The following is a 17194-nucleotide window of genomic DNA, read 5'->3' as shown; positions in this document are numbered from 1 at the left end:
TCGAGACCGAGACAAGACCAAGACCATCAAAAAATGGTCTTGAGTACTACAACACTAGTTAGAACATCAGTGTTGGTTACTAGGTAATTAGTTACTGTAATTTAATTACTTTTCCCTTGAAAAAGTAAAGTAAGGGATTACTCTTATTTTTTCTGTAATTTAATTACAGTTACTTCTGATGTAATTAAACTAAATACTGTGTGTAATTTATATGTGTGCAATATTGGAATTGACATCAAAATTCAAAGTCTAACTATAAAATCTGTGCTTTAATGTATAATTCTCACATGTGTAATACTTTGGTCAATTAATAATACTACTTTATGTAGTTTTATATTATTTATTTGAATGAATTAAAAGAGCCATTTCATGTCTATCCTTGAATCACTTAACTAATCAAGGGTGATGTAGTATATACAAAGTAATTCGTAATAAGTAATTTAATGCTTTTTGGAAAGAGTAAATTGAATATGTAATTAGTAACTAGTAATTAATTACTTTTTCAGAGTAACTTGCCCAACACTGCAGAACATACAGACAAACATACAGATAGCCACTGTTAACTGCATTTACATGTCACTTTTGTCTGTGGCGTTGTGTTCTTGTCTCAGTAATTTGATGATTTTTTTTCAGGAGCGTGAGGTGTATCAGTCCAAGCTCAAGGCTTTCAGAAATCACATGGAAAAAGAGTCTGCAGTGTGTTTAAACCTGCAGGATCAGATCATGAACAAACTGAAAGAGCAGTTTACCCACAATAATTCAGCAAAGTATTCATGTCGACTGACTGATAAAACTGTATCACAGAGAAGAGAGAAGGTGAGATATTCTTAAACGGTATTAGGCAACCAAAGTAATGCAAGCAAATATTTTCTTTACTGATATTAACATTTGTATAGAATGGATTACCATTAAAACAAACATTTTATTTTGAGGTTAACTGATCTAGGTGGGTTTTATAATAATTAGTCTTGCATTTTTGTTTGTGATTACTCAGGAGGCTCAATTAACTAAGTTGGAAAATGGCGTTAATGCTGTAAAGCTGGAGAGTCAAATGTTGGTGACACATCTGAATTCTCTAGCCCCACTACATGCAGAACTTGAGAAAGAAATGTCCCAACAACACCAGCTGCTGTCCTCTCGTGAGGCTGAGATCTCTGGAAACGTCACAGATATTGAACGAAAGCAATCAATGATCAACATCTTTAACAAGAAGATCAAGGAGATTGTATCCAGTACTGGGGTTAGTGCTCACATTCATGTCCCCGCCCTAACCCATTTTCTCAAGTGCACAAAACAGTTTTTTTATTTTACAGGCTTAAAATGTTGCTGTTCTTTGATTTTTATATCAGGAAGTTTACATGGTTGTGGTTATGTATTGAGAGTTTTTCATTTGTTTGAGAACAGCATGAAGACCTAAGCCCCTTGGAGATCTGTGCAGCCACCCTGTCCAAGGAACTTGAGGACGTTGGCACTGAGATTAAAGAACAGCAGCAGTTGTGGCTCTGGCAGCAGGGGGAGCTTGTAAGATTCACCCAGGAAAAACAGGCCCACAGCTGTTCTGTACAGACCCTGCGCACACAACTCACAATTCTGCAGCAGAGCCAGATTAACAGAAAGAGTATGTACCGCACACATATAAACAATCACATTTTCAGATATTCTCAAAGACAGTGCTGGTGTATTAACCATTGGGTGTGTAATGTCAAAGTTGTTGATCACCAAAACAACTGTAATAAGCAGTTATTTTTTTCCTTTTACCATAATAATAACTCCAGTATTGCTGTCTTAAGATGGTCAAGATGCTCAAACAAACAGATCATTCTTTTGACAGCATCACCATTTTTAGATGTTTCTGAAAAATCAAGAAATGATTGAATGGAATTTTAAATAGTATATAGTACAACTATTTTAACATACTTTTTTTTCTTCTAATCTTCTAACATGTGTTGGTCACACATATTCTTTAATGCTTGTTTACAGAGCCAAGTGCTGTCATAGAGAAAATATTTTTTGTATGAAAGTTATGTTTTAAAACCTCTTGTACCAAATAAATTTAGTCTAATTACACACGGACAGTAATTATCCACTTGACAAATCAATGCATTACTTTGTTCACACATTTGTTTTTGTGCGTGTTGTGTATTAGGTGAGATGGAGCAGGATCAGCGTGAGCAAGCAGATCTGGAGAACCAAATCAAGGATGTCATGGCAGACATGATAAAACTGAATTGTTTGCTCAGTAAAAACAGTGATCTGAATCAAACACTGCAGCAGAACAACAGTCAGATGGAGACTGAATTCAGACAGAGACTCAAGGTGCGCCACTAAACACTGTGCAGCATATAGTGCGGTGATATACTGTAGGTTCCTATCCACAAATGATTTTGTGCACCCTTTAAATTAGTTTTTTTTAAAGTAGGGATGGTACCAGTACCAAAGAATAAAAAAACAAGGTGCCGTTTTTTTAGTTTGTTGATAGTAAATCATGAAAGATTAACAGTATTTTGATGACATGTACATTCATTCATTTATCAGGTGCTTTTATTCAAAGCGACTTAGACATGAAAGTGCATATAGCATTTTTGTCAGTGAGCTAACGATAAATGCAGCCTACAAAGCCCCATTTAAAATCCAAGCAGCCAGATATGTAATTGTTGCTCATAATTATTTTTGAAAATTCCGATTGCCCTATTTGTGTGTGTGTGTAGGAGGTTAAAAGCAAGTCGGTTGAGACTCAGCTAAAGCTGGAGATGTTAAACAAAGAGAAAGAGAGACTCGTGAACAGCCTAGTGGAGGCAGAGTAAGTCAAACACAATTCAAATACACATAGACTGTATCAAAATCCATTGAGAGAGGCTCTGGTAGAAGTTGTATGCAAGAGCATGTAGGTCTATATGTGTGGCTTGTGTGTACATTTCAAAACTCATTAAGCCGCCTACCTAGGCATTTTAGGGCTTCCTTGGCATATCTGAGTGAACCGCAGAGGTTCTCAGAATGCTTTGCATATTGCAAAATTAAAATGACATACATTTAAATCTACAGTAAATTACTGGCAACCTGCTGCCAGTGAGACTGTAATTTCTACAGAAAGTTTTAACAGTGTAGGAAAGCAGATTTTGAGGTATACACATACATTAGCCAAATAAAAATGTGCAATCTTGCATATAACATAATTCATATAATAATAAACCAATCCAAAAACAGGAACCAATAAAAGAGGTTATATTAAATGTTCTACGATCCATCAAATGGAAGAGGATGCATTGCTGTTAGCACTGGTGTGTGTGTGTGTTAAGGCGACTTATCATGTTATGGGAGAAGAGAACCCAGCTAATGCGAGAGACATGGTCTGCCATCAACTCTGACATTGGACAGGGAGACATGCGAACAATGGCACGAGAGGTTCATCGCATGGAGGTTTGTGAGTATTGTGTGAAGGTAGATTAAACTATGTGTGAAGGTAAATTACATAGCTATTATATACATATACACATGCAGGTTCGATATGCTCAGCTAATGAAGCAGCAAGAGCGGTTGTTAAGAGACATGGAGTCAGTGGTGTCCAGGCGACAAACTATAATGATTCTGAGTGAGGCTCAGACACGATCTGACCATATGCAGGCTACACACACTGAATACCACACTATTCAGGGTCTGCACCGAAAGATTCTACAAACAAAGAAGGTATGTATGTTTGTGTGGTATATAGAGAGTTGTCTAGATGTATTGTGGCCATTACAGTCCAGTGTCTGTTGAATTTCAACTAAATCAAACCTCAGGGGTGACATAAAGTTATCCAACAACAACGTGAAAGACTGCATGAAAAGACACATGCAAAATTATACTGTATATGATTTGTTATTGTGTGTGTGTGCACAGCAATCAGAAGAGTGTGTTGGTGTCATAGCTCAACTTGAGGAGAGGCAGCATTATTTGAGTTCCAGTCTCAGAGAGAAACAAACGGATCTCAGTGACCTGCAGAATAGAAGAGCTGTTCTCGCTCAGGACCTCACTGCATTTCAGAAGACTAAAGAAAGAGTCAGTACAAATAAACCCCAACAAAAATGCACCACAAAGTTACTTGGACAAAAGGCCTTACACTGTGATTTCATTCCACACCAATATACTGTATTTCAAAGGTTTATTTGAGTTTACTTATAACTGAGTTAAGTCCCCAATAGTTCTTTGCTTTTCTCTTGCAGAACTTGTCTCGTCTGCTGACTCTCCAAAGTCAGGCGAAACACCTCCAGGATGTTATGCAGGGCCGATACCGTCCTGTGGCAGGTGAAGACACTGTACTTGAACTGGAAAAACTGAAACAAGAGAAACGTTTAAAAATGGTGAGCAAAAGTTGATTCTAGCACACATGAGCAGTGTTGGGGTAACGCGTTACAAGTAACGTGCGTTACGTAATCAGAGTACTTTTAAAGTAATGAGTAATGTAACGCAGTTACTTTATAAATTTACATATCAATACTCAAGTTACTTTGTTTTTCAAGTAACTCGAGTTACTTTCAGTCTAATCATTGATTTTATATGAACATTTTTTAAACTGCAGAAGGGAAATTCTGAATTAAAAGTAGTGTAGACATGATTGCTCATCATGCTTGTGCAGAAACGGTCGCTAGTCAGACATAAGCAGTGTTGCCATGTCTGCAGTGTTCCGGTTTCGTTTTTGTACCGCAAATCTGGCAACCCTTGACACAGCGATGGGGGGCGAGAGCTCCTCAGATGCGGAGCTATAGTGTGGCCGCACTCACCACCATGGACAAAATGCCTGCAAATGCTCATGCTCAATGCTTGCAAATGCTCAATAGACAACTTTCAGATCGTGAAATTAGAGTCACGAGTCGCAACAGCAATCAATTATCCTGCAAATGCTGATCATGTTTGGAAGATAACTTTCAGATCGCTAATTAGCGCAAGTCATGACACGCAACAGCAATCAATGGTCTCATGCCTCGTGAATGTAAACATAAACTGTGTTCGACTGTTTGTGGCGCTCCACGCACAGACAGATCTGCAGATTTAAATGGGCATGGTCACTGTTAGAAGAAGGGTTGGGGAGTGGGCGGAGCACGGGAGAAAGAGAGGAAACAACGGTCATCTGTTAGTATCCTCACCAAATACCAAATAATGTCATTTTCCCCTCAAAATAATATTATATAATATTAGTAATATATTATATATTAGATTAATCATAATTTAATATAACACTATCAAGTTTTTTTGGCTCAACGAAGTCCTCAGCAATGCAAAGAGGATCTGTCATATCGCTTATATATTATTTTTAAATCTAAAAAAAAACACCCATATTTGCCGGCCCAAAATCCTCCTTTTCCCACACAGTGTTATACGACTGGAAACGACTCTGCCGTCCCAAATACTCACCGGCGCCATCTTGTGCAACTAGCCGTGCTGTCAAAACACAATAAATATGGAAAGTGACACCGAAGTTAGCATAGTCAACAGTAGCCAGAGCTCTGATGAGGTGGAGGACTACTGGTCAGAAAATATTTGAAATGTGTTTTTTTTAAGAAAATAAAGGCTATAGGCTATATAGGATTGTTAAATGCATTACAGTGTTAAACACTAAAGAACAGCAAAGTCTGGAAAAGCATGAGCATCAGTTAGGTGAGAAATAGTAACGCAAAAGTAATGCAAAAAGTACTTTGTTACTTTCCACAAAAAGTACTCAAGTACCGTATTTAGTTACTTTTTTATAGAGTAACTCAATATTGTAACTAGTTACTTTTAAAAGTATCTTTCCACAACACTGCACGAGTCATACAATTTTAAATGAGCTGAATAAAAATCCAAATTCACTCCTTGACAGTGTCACTAATGTCACTGCAGTGTTTGCCAGGAAGCTCTTTATGCTTAGACATTAAAGACATAATAAAATGTTAAACGCATAATTTTTTTAATAAAATTTGTCTCTGTTAATATGCTTTAGCTCATACTAAAGGGGTCAACGAAATATATTACACATATGTGACCCTGCCTGTGAAAAGTAATTTTTTACTGTTCTACATGCTGTATGTATCTTAATTCAGTTTAGATATTAAGATACTAACAATACATTAATATTGGCTACGGCCATGTCAAAGCTTGCAGTCAATGTTTAGAAAGCAAACTTTAGTTGTTTTTTGCTAAAATATTATTTTCAGCAGTAAAAACACTACATGTTTTCATGATTCCATGGCTACTTTGATGCTCTTAATCTTATAAATAGATGTTAACCTGGATTTCACAGACAGGGTCACATACTGTATAGTTTCTCTACAATAGTCTTGATGAAGTTTCATACTTAAATGCTAACTCATCATTTTAAAAATTGTTGGAGCAACAGGATTCAAAATGGCCTCATTTGTGACATCACAATTTTTCTGTACAAGCCCCTTAACATACGTATGTAAATTAAAAACATGCACAATATCTTGTTGAAATCACAGCAGTGCCATGTACTTTGTCTTTAAAAGCCTTGTACATTTAAATGTGTTTATAAGAGAGTGCAGATAATATGCATCTACACATATTGGCTGACAAAGCAACTTACAGGGCATTCAAGCAATACTTGTGTGTTCTCTGGGAATCAAACCCAGAACCTTTGGTTTTGTTAAGTTGAACAGTAAAGGGATAGTTCACCCAAAAATAAAAATTCTATCATTTACTCACCTTCGAGTTGTTCCAAATCTGTATAATTTTCTTTGTTCTAATGAGAAACACAGAGAAAGATATTTGGAGGAATTCTTGTAACCAAACAGTTCTTGGACCCCATTGACTACCATAGTAGAACACAAAAGATATGTAGGACAGCAAACAGATCTGGGGCACTTTTGACTACCATTGTCATTTTCCCACTATGGTAGTCAACAGGGTTCAAGAACTGTTTAGTTACAAGCATTCTTCCAAATATCTTTCTCTTTGTTCAACCAAACTAAGAAATTTATACAGGTTTGGAACAACTAGAGAGTGAGTCATTCATGACAGAATTTTCATTTTTGGGTGAACTATCCCTTTAATATAGTGTAAGGGGAAGCTTAGTCCTACAGTGGGGTGAAATAGTTCAGAAAAAGAGACAGAAAGCAAGAATCAAAGTTATTGTTGTGCTTTTATCTCTCAGGTCAGCTCAATTCTTCAGTATTTGACCCAGGAGTGCCCTCAACATCACAGCACCTTCCACAGACTCAACCTCACACTAGAAGAACACCTACACACTGGACTTTTGGACAGCCAGCAAGCATAGACATACTGTAAAGTACTACATATATATGTGCACGCATGCATTTTTAAGAGTAGTGTGTGAGGTATGATATATTTTGAGTAATAAGAGAGAGACATCCATTGAACACAAATTTTGCATTCCAAGCACAGTCAAGAACTTTAAACTTCTGTATTAGACAACAAGTATCAGTGTATATACAAAGTCATATTTTGCTTTAAACAGAACTGTGGCATACCCTGAATAAACTCTTTTCCAAACCATTAAAACATACAAGACAAAAAGTGTACCTGGTGACTTAATTACTAAGGACAATGATTTAATATTACAAGTCTGTGATTGGCAAAAAAAAAAACGTGTACAGCTTAAAGGGTTAGTTCACCTGTTCATCAGTTGTATTTTGTTTTGTTTCCAATAGTGTATTGTGATCGCCTCTTCACAAGCTTCAAATGACACAACACCTTTTTTTAAAATATAAAAGTCATTCTATCAGAATGGTTCAAGATAGTGATTTTTGCCGGATTTGCAGTATCAACAAAATAAAATATATTGTTGCTGTCCTTCCGAAACCTCAGATTTCGAAATTCACAGTTTTTCAGGATATGAAAATATCACTCTACTTTTTAAATGATTAAAAACTGTGTTGTCAAAGCACTTTTTAATACTTTTTATTGGTTACATATTAGCAAAACCCAGTGACAAAAATAAAGGATGACTAATAATAATGATTTATGGCAAAAAATAAAATCATGAAATATGGAGATACAAGGTATCAGAAAGATAGCAGTGATGTATATATTGGTCATAAAAGTAACACCTTTGTTTTGAGAAATTTGTTTGAAAAATGTTGGTAACAGAAAACCGTTGGTCCCCATTTGACTTGCATTGGTTTTGTGTCCATACAATAGAAGACAATGGGCACCAACGATTTTTGGTTACCAACATTTTTCAAAATATATTATTTTGTGTTTTGCAGTAGAAAATCACACACATGACAGAATTTTCATTTTGAAGGTGAACTATTCCTTTAAAGGAATAGTTCAACCAAATATAACATTTAAGCCAAAATTTACTCGTGCTCCTGCCATCCTTGAGCCAAACACAATCTGAGTGATTTTACATATAGCCTTGGAACGGCATTGGATAGAGACCCATCCATTCATCACAAAAGTAATCCACATGACTTTTTTTCTTTGCTCAGTCACACAGGATGTAAACATTTATAGAATTTAACTGAAACTAAAAAATAAATTATATACAAAAATTAACCCTTTTTATGGTAAAAGTACAATAATCATGTTTTGCCATATTGATTACAGCTGATGAAACCATGGTTTTATTAGAAATAACCATGGTTAACAAAAATGACTGAGTTGCTAGCTTGTTTAACAACAGATGACATTTTAGCATGTTGCTAGATGTGCATCACAGTGTTAAACGTGGCACTTCTTGTTACAAAAAGGTGTGACTATAACCACAGGTGCATACTGGCATGTAGATGTCAGGCTGTTCTATTCTGAAATTTTTAGAACATTTTTGGACCGTGTGATGAAATAAAAAAATCTCTTGACAATTTAGCAACATAATGTTGACCAAGTTCAGTAGCAAACACATAAATCACCAAGGAAGATTATTTAAAAATTTACCACATGCAATTCCCAAAAATCTTCCTGTGGGGCAAAGCCAATAAATGTCAGTGCAAAAGTTATTTGGGCCAATAAGAATTACATGTACCAAATTGTATACATGAATGTGCCATTTATATACAATTTTAATTGGCCTTTAACAAGGGTGCTGCAAAGTCCCCTTGGCTGCCACACCTATGTGCTAACCTTTTTAAGGGCAGACAACTGACAACCAGTTCTTGGCCATGTTAAGGACCTCAAAACACATCGAAACCTTGAAAACAAGAATAATCCTTAAAAAAAACAGGGCCTTTCACACTTTCAGTGCTTGGGGCCAAATCAATAATTAGTTATCAAAATAAACACAACAGTTTCACCATTTGTTATTTATTTGGCCACCAGTTAACTTCTCAATTTAAATGCAATGGAATGCTTTGCATCTCTGTCATTTTAATCTGTCTGTCATCCTTTTCATTTCAAAATCCTAACCCCATCCCTTAAAAACTGAACCCCAATTCCCAAACCCCCCATCTTTTAATACCGCCCCTGAAATTAACCCCACCAAGAAAAATATAGGCTTACAACCCTGAACCCTATCATAAGAGGGGGAATAAAAGGCTTTCACAGACCACCAAGTCAAATGACATGATACCACCAGCTGGCATTTTCCAATAAGGTCATGGACAGCAGGAAGGTACAAGAGATCATTAACTGATACGGAATGATGGCATTAAAACTTTTTGCACAGTCAAACAGCTGTTGTGCCTTACTTCACGGTTTACATTTGTTTCCTTTTACACGGTCAAACATTCATCTTATCTGCCCTGAAACAACGGTCCAAACATTTTAGCAGTAATACATGGAAAAAAACAAAAAAGAATCACCCCTGAATCATAAAAATAGTCAGCAGTTTTAAAGTGAAAGTTTGACAGAGCATTACAGATTCCTAAAAATAAATTATATGGTAATATCAGGGTATAATAAAACATATCAAAAATAATTTGGGTGGAGGGAAGTTACTAAAGTTCTTTAATGCTATTAAGCTCTTTATGTGGGCAGAAAGACACTTCTCTGTACTGCATATGACTGGTGGAGTCGGTGAAGACCACAGTACTGGCTGACGAAGCTCTCCGTTACACCTGGTGGCTATAAGATTATTTAGGAACAGCTTTAGTGTTCACATACAGGAAGGTTTTCAAACGTAGGTGGTGGTGATGAAAGGCTTTGTCCATTTGGGTAAAAGGGTTTCACTTCTTCATTCCGACTCTTATAACTCATCATGTCCATCTTCCACATCAGAGTCATCTTCCTCTGCATCATCAAGATCCAGATCCTGTGGAAAGATACTCATTTTAATATGAAGTAAAATCAAGGTAATGCTTTAATAGCATGAAAACAATTGATCTGGGGACAACCAAATTATGAAAAACGCTTAAAACCATGTGCACTTGCTTGTGTTGTCTGTTTTACAAGCACCCACCTAACCACAAGTCAAAGTATCTTCAAATTAGTGACAATAGCTGCGTTTCAATTACCCTTCAAATTACGCAAACAAAGTAGAAACACGTCAATTCGCAAAACGTTTTCCCACGCGAGGTATTTGTTCAGGCAATTCGATAAAAGAATATATTCCACAAAACTGCAATGGAAACAGGTTTTGTTGAAGCATTGATCAAGGAAACGTGCAACTGCCCTCTTCAGATCTGGGCATCAACAAAGCAATAGTAATGGTTGACTAAATACACAATGGTTAAAGTTTTTGTTGGGCATTAAAAAAATACTGAGAATAAACACAGATAAATTGTAAGGATGGTACTTACGTCTGATTCTTCATCATCATCTCCTGCTGGTGCCCCACCATCTTTTCCTCCGCTCTCCAAAAACTTTGTAAATCCATCTAGTGTTCTCTCACCATTGTAGTCAATTACCTATAGGAATGAGAGAGAGCTTAATTCAACTAATAGTTAAATCATAATTTACCTACACTCACATCACTCCAAACCTGTATGACTTTATTCTGCAACACAAACAATATTTTCAAGAACGTTGGTTACCACACAACACTGGCCGCCATTGACTTCATTGTGTGGACACATAACATTTTTAAAAGATCTTTTGTGTTTTACAGAAGTGTCATACACAGGTTTTATATGACATGGATGATCAAATGACAGATTTGGTACTAAATCTGAATGTTTGTTGCTGTGTGCTGTCCCTCTTAGTCAGTGAGGTTGTTAGAAGGTATTCCTAGTTCTGGTTGTTTTAGCAACAGCAACGTAAGGGATTACATACAGCCAGCCGTTGTGATCAGCTCGGGATGTCTATCAATCCAGAAAAGGCTGGTTGCTTCTATGACATGATAATATACTAAAACAAATCTTTTACAACTCACCTTATGGTCATCACCAGCAGGGAAGAACTTCAGAGTAGGGAAGCTATGTACTTTGACAGTTTCAATCTCATTAGCTGTGGAGTCCATCTTGGCCACAATGATATCAGGGTTGTTTTGGAATTTCTCACCCAGTTGATCCCAAATGGGAGTCAGCTGCTTACAGTGACCACACCATGGGGCATCTGGTAAAGGTAAAGCATGGTCATTAATGCATTACTAAAAGCATTGACAAAGCTAATTTAAAAAGATTTGAACTAAATATGCATTTGTTTTTTTTCCTCCAAGTTCCAGAAAAAAATGTTTACCTACAAATTTTCATTTCACTGATTCAATACCCAAGGCTGCCTAAAACTATAGGATTGCTCTTGCACACTTTAGGGGAGTATAAAGGACTGTAATGTTACGGAAGCAACAAAATTAATATGCAGACACGTGTGACCAGGCATATACCCAAACAAATACTTACAAAACTCCACAAAGACATTCTTGGCAGAGTTGAAAGCAATCTCTTCAAAATTCTTGCCCACCAAGACCTTGACAGGGTTCTTATCCCAGTCTTCAGGAATGTCCTGACTCATCAGATGTGGCTGAAGATGAGATGAAACATATTACAGCACGCACACACAAACACCCAATAACTACAAGTGCACATGTATATAAGCGAATGGTCAATTGTTTTATTTAAAAGCAGTTCATATCTCATGGTCAAACAAGGTGCTTTTCCAAACACACTATTTGATCTAGATAAAACATATCAAGTGACCAATGCTTTTCTTGGGCACAAGCAAGGTTAAAACTAAAAACCTGAGCAATTCTCTTTACCTTTAGTTTGCCCTCTGTAAAGGCGTTGCAAAAGGCAATGATGTTCTCTGCTGTGATGTCAGAGCTTTCTGGTCTGTATTTGGTCATTTCTTCCTCTAGGGTGATGAGGCGGATCGCTGGGCACTCTTCCTTCTTTAGGCCAAAAAACTCCAAGATTCTCTGGTTATCATCCACATCACTGTCAATAAATATGAAGAGAATCTGTGGGGAATAACAAAACAAGGTTAAACCACTTCAAAGAATGCAGCTGTAATACTTTCAAAACTAGAATGATGGATTTTGTTAATATTAAGCTCAATTACATTTTGTATAGCACATTTCACATTACAGTGATTTCACCCCTATATAAAAAATACTTTGGGATGTTTGCTTAAATGTAGACATACAGCCCATGTCTATTGAACTGAATCTTGATCTCATGTGCACTACACCCAAAAAAAGGGCAAACATATAGTATGTCGAAAATGCTCTGCAAAAATCGGCCTGTGCGAATAAATGTAATAATGTAGGACACGTGCGATACAGTTTGGCAGGTGCATTAGACAGATCCGCTTGTTTGTGTGAAGTGCGTTTGTCTTTGTGCTTGCATTTTAATGGCGCACCACTATTTATTTTCATTTTGAGTGAATTAGTTGCACACTTTAACATGTTACAAGCATGACAATCGTGGATTTGTCTTTATCTTACTATACAAGGTTGTAAGTTGTTCTAAGTTTATTTTACGAGCATTTCACTTTTCAATTTCATTTTACGAGTTTGTGTGAAGCTACTGTCGAACAAGCTGAAGCGCAACCATCTTCACGACCACCCGCCAAAATAAAAGTCTGCTTAATTTGAACCAGATGATAAAATAATTAACTTGCAGTACACATTTAAAAACTGTAGTAAATTTATAAACTGTAGTAAACACTATAGCATACTTTAATATTTACTACAGAGCTCCGGTAGTCACGTGACCTATTGGGTTTATACCGCCATCCTGGCAGGCAAGGACAGCCCAGGAGCGAATATGAAATGTTGTCTTAAAACTCATACTGGTGCCATTCAGAGTTCACTGCAGACTTTAATTCAAAGACATAGACCTGTGCATAGCAGAATTTAATAGATTAAACGTAAAAGATCCCTATAATGCCCCTGAGGTGCTTTTTACGTGTATCAATAAAGAAACGGATAAATTTCCTGACCTGCAGGATCCTAATATCTACAACTACCTCATCAACTTTTCATCGTCCTACTCCAGACTCTTTTAAAGCCTAAGCGGTAAAAATGTATGTGAATTTTGTATTGGATAATCAACTTGAGTCTGCCGGCTCTAACCTGCTTTGTCATCATTGGAAGGTTAAGTCAACTGTGTTGATAGCAAACGTAATCGACCCTAGCTATTCCTTGTTTGTAGGTAGCCAGCATAGCTATATCACTGATCTTGCAGGTTAAACATTCCCAAAAAACTAAATGACCCTCCATTGAAGTCATGTGTGGTGGTCAGACATGATGGGTTTGTGTTAGGAGCCCACTGCGATTGCACAGCTGGACTAGGCGAGTGCTGCTCGGTCTTGTTTAGGATTTGGCATATTAAGAAAGGACAAGAAAAACGTTGTCACCCACCTTGCCTTTGAAGCCTGCTGAGGCTTTCTTAAAATGTTCCATCTTGTCCTGGAAGTCTTCAGCTGTTTTGGGCAAAAACATTAGAATATGGGACTTGATGTCACCTCCAAAGATTTTTGGAGCAGTCTGAAAAGAAAAAAATTGAAATCTTAGGATCCATTATACTTCCTTACAACATCCAGGTTCAAATGCAATCAGTATGTCAAGGCCATCTTGATCTCATTTGTTATTTACATAACGATGCTGTAAAAAAAGCTTTTTGCTAGCGTTTTACATACACAACACTGTTAAAAAGATCTGCATCTGCGAAAAAAAGTAAAAGTGCTGTATTATGCATGCCAGGCCAGTGGATGCCCAGCTAACACAGTACGTTCTCACGACGTCGCCAGTTTGTCTTCATTTGGTCACCGTGACATTACTTTGTGACCACGTTCTGAGGACGTCTTTGCAATGTTACATTTCTTAAAATTTTTGCGTATGTTCCAGAAACGTCCTAGCCACGTCCACAAATAACATCGTGAATTAATCCCATGGATAACGTTGTAGTGACGTGATGTACTGGTCTTCAGATAACCTGGACACTGGTCATTTGATTAATGAATCTGGTCATTTCTATTTATCATGTTATTGTGTGGAAAATGTATGATTAAAATCTGTTACAATGTCAAGACGAATGCTATAAATCCCAATTCTGACAGCTATTAAACAAGAGAGTTTAATTCGATACCACAATTAAAGCTGCGTTTCTATTTATTTAGTGCACGCATCTGATATGTGCGCGCACGCGCCTTCCTTTTCTGTTCTGCAAAGAGCCGCGCGCTAGCATCATTTAAACGTTAACGGTCATTTCTTTTTTCGTCACTGCCTGATATTCCTTTAGCGGTTTATTAATATTCTTTCTTTATGCGTTTACACTCACATCTGTAAGGTATAAAGTACAGTATTTTAGTGATTTTCGATCGATTTCGCGCATTTAAATGAACGGACCCTGATGTTTGCGAATGTGACTAAAGAAGCTTTTGATTGTTGTTTTTAAAAACGGACAACCTGCTAAACGTATGTGGTAAGACAAGTATATATCGTTAATCTTAAACAATGTTTATTCATCTCTTTCAATAAATATCTGCTTTAAATCCTCTATATTGTGTTGAAGTCTTTGATTCTTGATGTACTACAGTATAAATAAAATATCTGATTGTGATGTACAGTGCTGTGTTGAGTTTTATAATCGTTACTGTGCTTTACAATTATTTGAATAGAGAATTACTCCAATTGTGCATAAAATTGAATCTTTAACGCACAGATTAAATCACAAATTAATTTAATCCGCCATGTGAGGGATGATAATTGTTTAAATTAATTAAAAAAACGATTTTAACAACGTGACTGTTTGGTCATTAGGACATACTCATCACGTCCCAGAAACGTTTTATGGTACGTCCCTGCGACAAATATGGTACGTCCCAGGTATGTCTTCAGGAGGTAATCACCATGTCCCAACAACGTCCAATGTTACGTTGTCACGACGAATATGGGAATCACAAAGTTACGTCGCTGGAACGTTATTATGCTATGTCGTGGCAACGACTATGGTCCGGTTCAGGTACGTCGTCACAACGTAACGGTGTTAGCTGGGTGGCAATGTTACTTTGTAAAAAACACTTTCACCTAGTAAAAAAATGTGCCTGCGCACATACGCATATACAGGTTTATCCCAAAAAAGCTTTTTAACACCCTTTGTCGCTGGAAATGTGTTAAGAGTCTGGCAAATTCAAAATGTGTCACGTTCGTTTGGTCACAGTAGTAGAGTAAATTTATCTTTTGATAGCATAAAATTAATACAACGGCTGGGTTTTGAGACCATTTTGGCGATTCAATTCTTATTTATATGGTTCAATCAATCAATCAATGTTTATTTATATAGCACATTTAAAAACAAGCAGATAAAATCACTAAAGCAAGAGTATTACAGTACATTCAGCAACAACATCAAAAATAAGATAAGAATAATCAATTAAGGAACATTAAAAAGCAAGAGAAAATAAGTTTCAATTCGATTAAATTTTGATTCGATTATATAGATTAGTTCAGTATTTTACTTAAGTTATTAGTTTTGCAGATATATTCTCTGAGGCACATGAATTAAGAATATTGTATTAAGATATGGTTTCTTAAAATTGAAGATCGATTAAAATCGAAGAATCGATCTTTATTACCCAGCCCTAGTTAATACGCATATCATGTAGCACAAACACAGCCCTGGAAGGGCACCATTGTTGTTTTGGGAATAGTCACACATGCCTGTTGACTGGACATGCAATACGCATGCGAATGACATCAGCTTTTGCAAAGCACAAACTTTTAAAAATGGGTTTTAGTCCCCCAAAACGTTGCAGCCAAAATAGATAAAAAGTTAAATTTTTAGTTTAAAAAGTTGTTGCATAAATGGCCTCTTAATCAACATTACGTGGCTCCTGTAAATAAAAACTTTAGTTTATCAATTCACTCCATTGTTCTATGTTTGCTACATTAATGTCAAGAGGTTACCTGCTCTGTGAACTCTATAACCAGTGGAAGCTGGTTGGCCTTGATGAAGTTCAAGAGATTTTCTTTGCTGATCTCTCCATCAAACTTGTTGCGACCCTCATCAAACTGTAAGATGGGAGAAAGAGACAGACAAAGGGAGAGAGAGAGACACAAAGAAAGAGGGTCATTTTTAACACAATATATTAGGGCTGCACAACGATTCATCGCAACAAATCGTTGTGCAGCCATACAATATATTATTTTGTGTACGAGGAAACATTAAAAAAAAATTCTTTATAATGAAGTGTCACAGAGAACTACACTACTGGTCAAGTTTTAGAACGGAGTCAAAGTCATTCAATTCAAAGACATTTATATTAAATGAACGATTGTTGGTGATGAAAAAAAGATAATGATAAAAAGATCATACCTTTTTAAGATGAGACACACTCAAGTAGTGTACTCAAGTGTTCTAAAACTTTTGACCGGAAGTGTATGCATCACTCCACACCAAGTCAACAACTGTTGATGGTACATTGTCAATACGTCAAGAGCAGCGACACAGAATCCTAATCATCTTATATATAGCACCCATATATAGCACCAATCCAAATAAATATGAAATGTACCAATACTGTGGAACAGATCTTTGATCATACCCCCTACATATTTACATAATGGCCAGCAAAGTAAAGTATGACTGTGCATAAATGTCAGAGTAAATACTGTATATGACAGACCAGGTTAAAAATATGACAAAGTGCAGAGGTTGCGCTAGACTTTCATGACGGACAGGCTTGTAAAAAAAAACATCAAATCTATTTTTACACATCACTATGGTGCAAGGTAGGGCTGCAACTAACGATTATTTTAATTGTCGACTAATCTAACAATTATTATTTTTTATTAATCTAATAAAGGTTTTTTGGATTGATCCTTTGGCAAACTTTGCAAATAAACAATAAGTTCTAGTATTTTCTTACATTATAAAGCAAATCA

The 17194-nt window shown here is 36.5% G+C and overlaps 2 protein-coding genes across 2 annotated transcripts in view; one reads left to right on the top strand and one right to left on the bottom strand.

Moving 5' to 3' along the window:
• ccdc40 (coiled-coil domain containing 40) overlaps nucleotides 1-8599 on the top strand; it is a 23087-nt gene extending 14488 nt beyond the window's left edge. The window contains exons 11-20 of the mRNA XM_057337055.1: nucleotides 634-816; nucleotides 995-1240; nucleotides 1405-1618; nucleotides 2147-2316; nucleotides 2709-2800; nucleotides 3297-3417; nucleotides 3499-3684; nucleotides 3880-4038; nucleotides 4203-4340; nucleotides 7127-8599. Coding sequence (XP_057193038.1) covers nucleotides 634-816; nucleotides 995-1240; nucleotides 1405-1618; nucleotides 2147-2316; nucleotides 2709-2800; nucleotides 3297-3417; nucleotides 3499-3684; nucleotides 3880-4038; nucleotides 4203-4340; nucleotides 7127-7249 — 1632 coding nt within the window. The 3' untranslated portion in view covers nucleotides 7250-8599. The remainder of the gene's footprint in view (nucleotides 1-633; nucleotides 817-994; nucleotides 1241-1404; nucleotides 1619-2146; nucleotides 2317-2708; nucleotides 2801-3296; nucleotides 3418-3498; nucleotides 3685-3879; nucleotides 4039-4202; nucleotides 4341-7126) is intronic.
• p4hb (prolyl 4-hydroxylase, beta polypeptide) overlaps nucleotides 7878-17194 on the bottom strand; it is a 22788-nt gene continuing 13471 nt past the window's right edge. The window contains exons 5-11 of the mRNA XM_057337056.1: nucleotides 16217-16321; nucleotides 13670-13795; nucleotides 12065-12265; nucleotides 11709-11829; nucleotides 11243-11424; nucleotides 10671-10778; nucleotides 7878-10183 (exon numbers count right to left, since the gene is read on the bottom strand). Of these exons, the coding sequence (XP_057193039.1) occupies nucleotides 10118-10183; nucleotides 10671-10778; nucleotides 11243-11424; nucleotides 11709-11829; nucleotides 12065-12265; nucleotides 13670-13795; nucleotides 16217-16321 (909 nt within the window). The 3' untranslated portion in view covers nucleotides 7878-10117. The remainder of the gene's footprint in view (nucleotides 10184-10670; nucleotides 10779-11242; nucleotides 11425-11708; nucleotides 11830-12064; nucleotides 12266-13669; nucleotides 13796-16216; nucleotides 16322-17194) is intronic.

The sequence above is a fragment of the Triplophysa rosa genome, linkage group LG7, assembly GCF_024868665.1.
Source record: "Triplophysa rosa linkage group LG7, Trosa_1v2, whole genome shotgun sequence".
NCBI lineage: Eukaryota > Metazoa > Chordata > Actinopteri > Cypriniformes > Nemacheilidae > Triplophysa > Triplophysa rosa.
The sequence above is the reverse complement of the archived record's forward strand: the minus strand, read 5'-3'. Positions and strand labels throughout refer to the sequence as shown.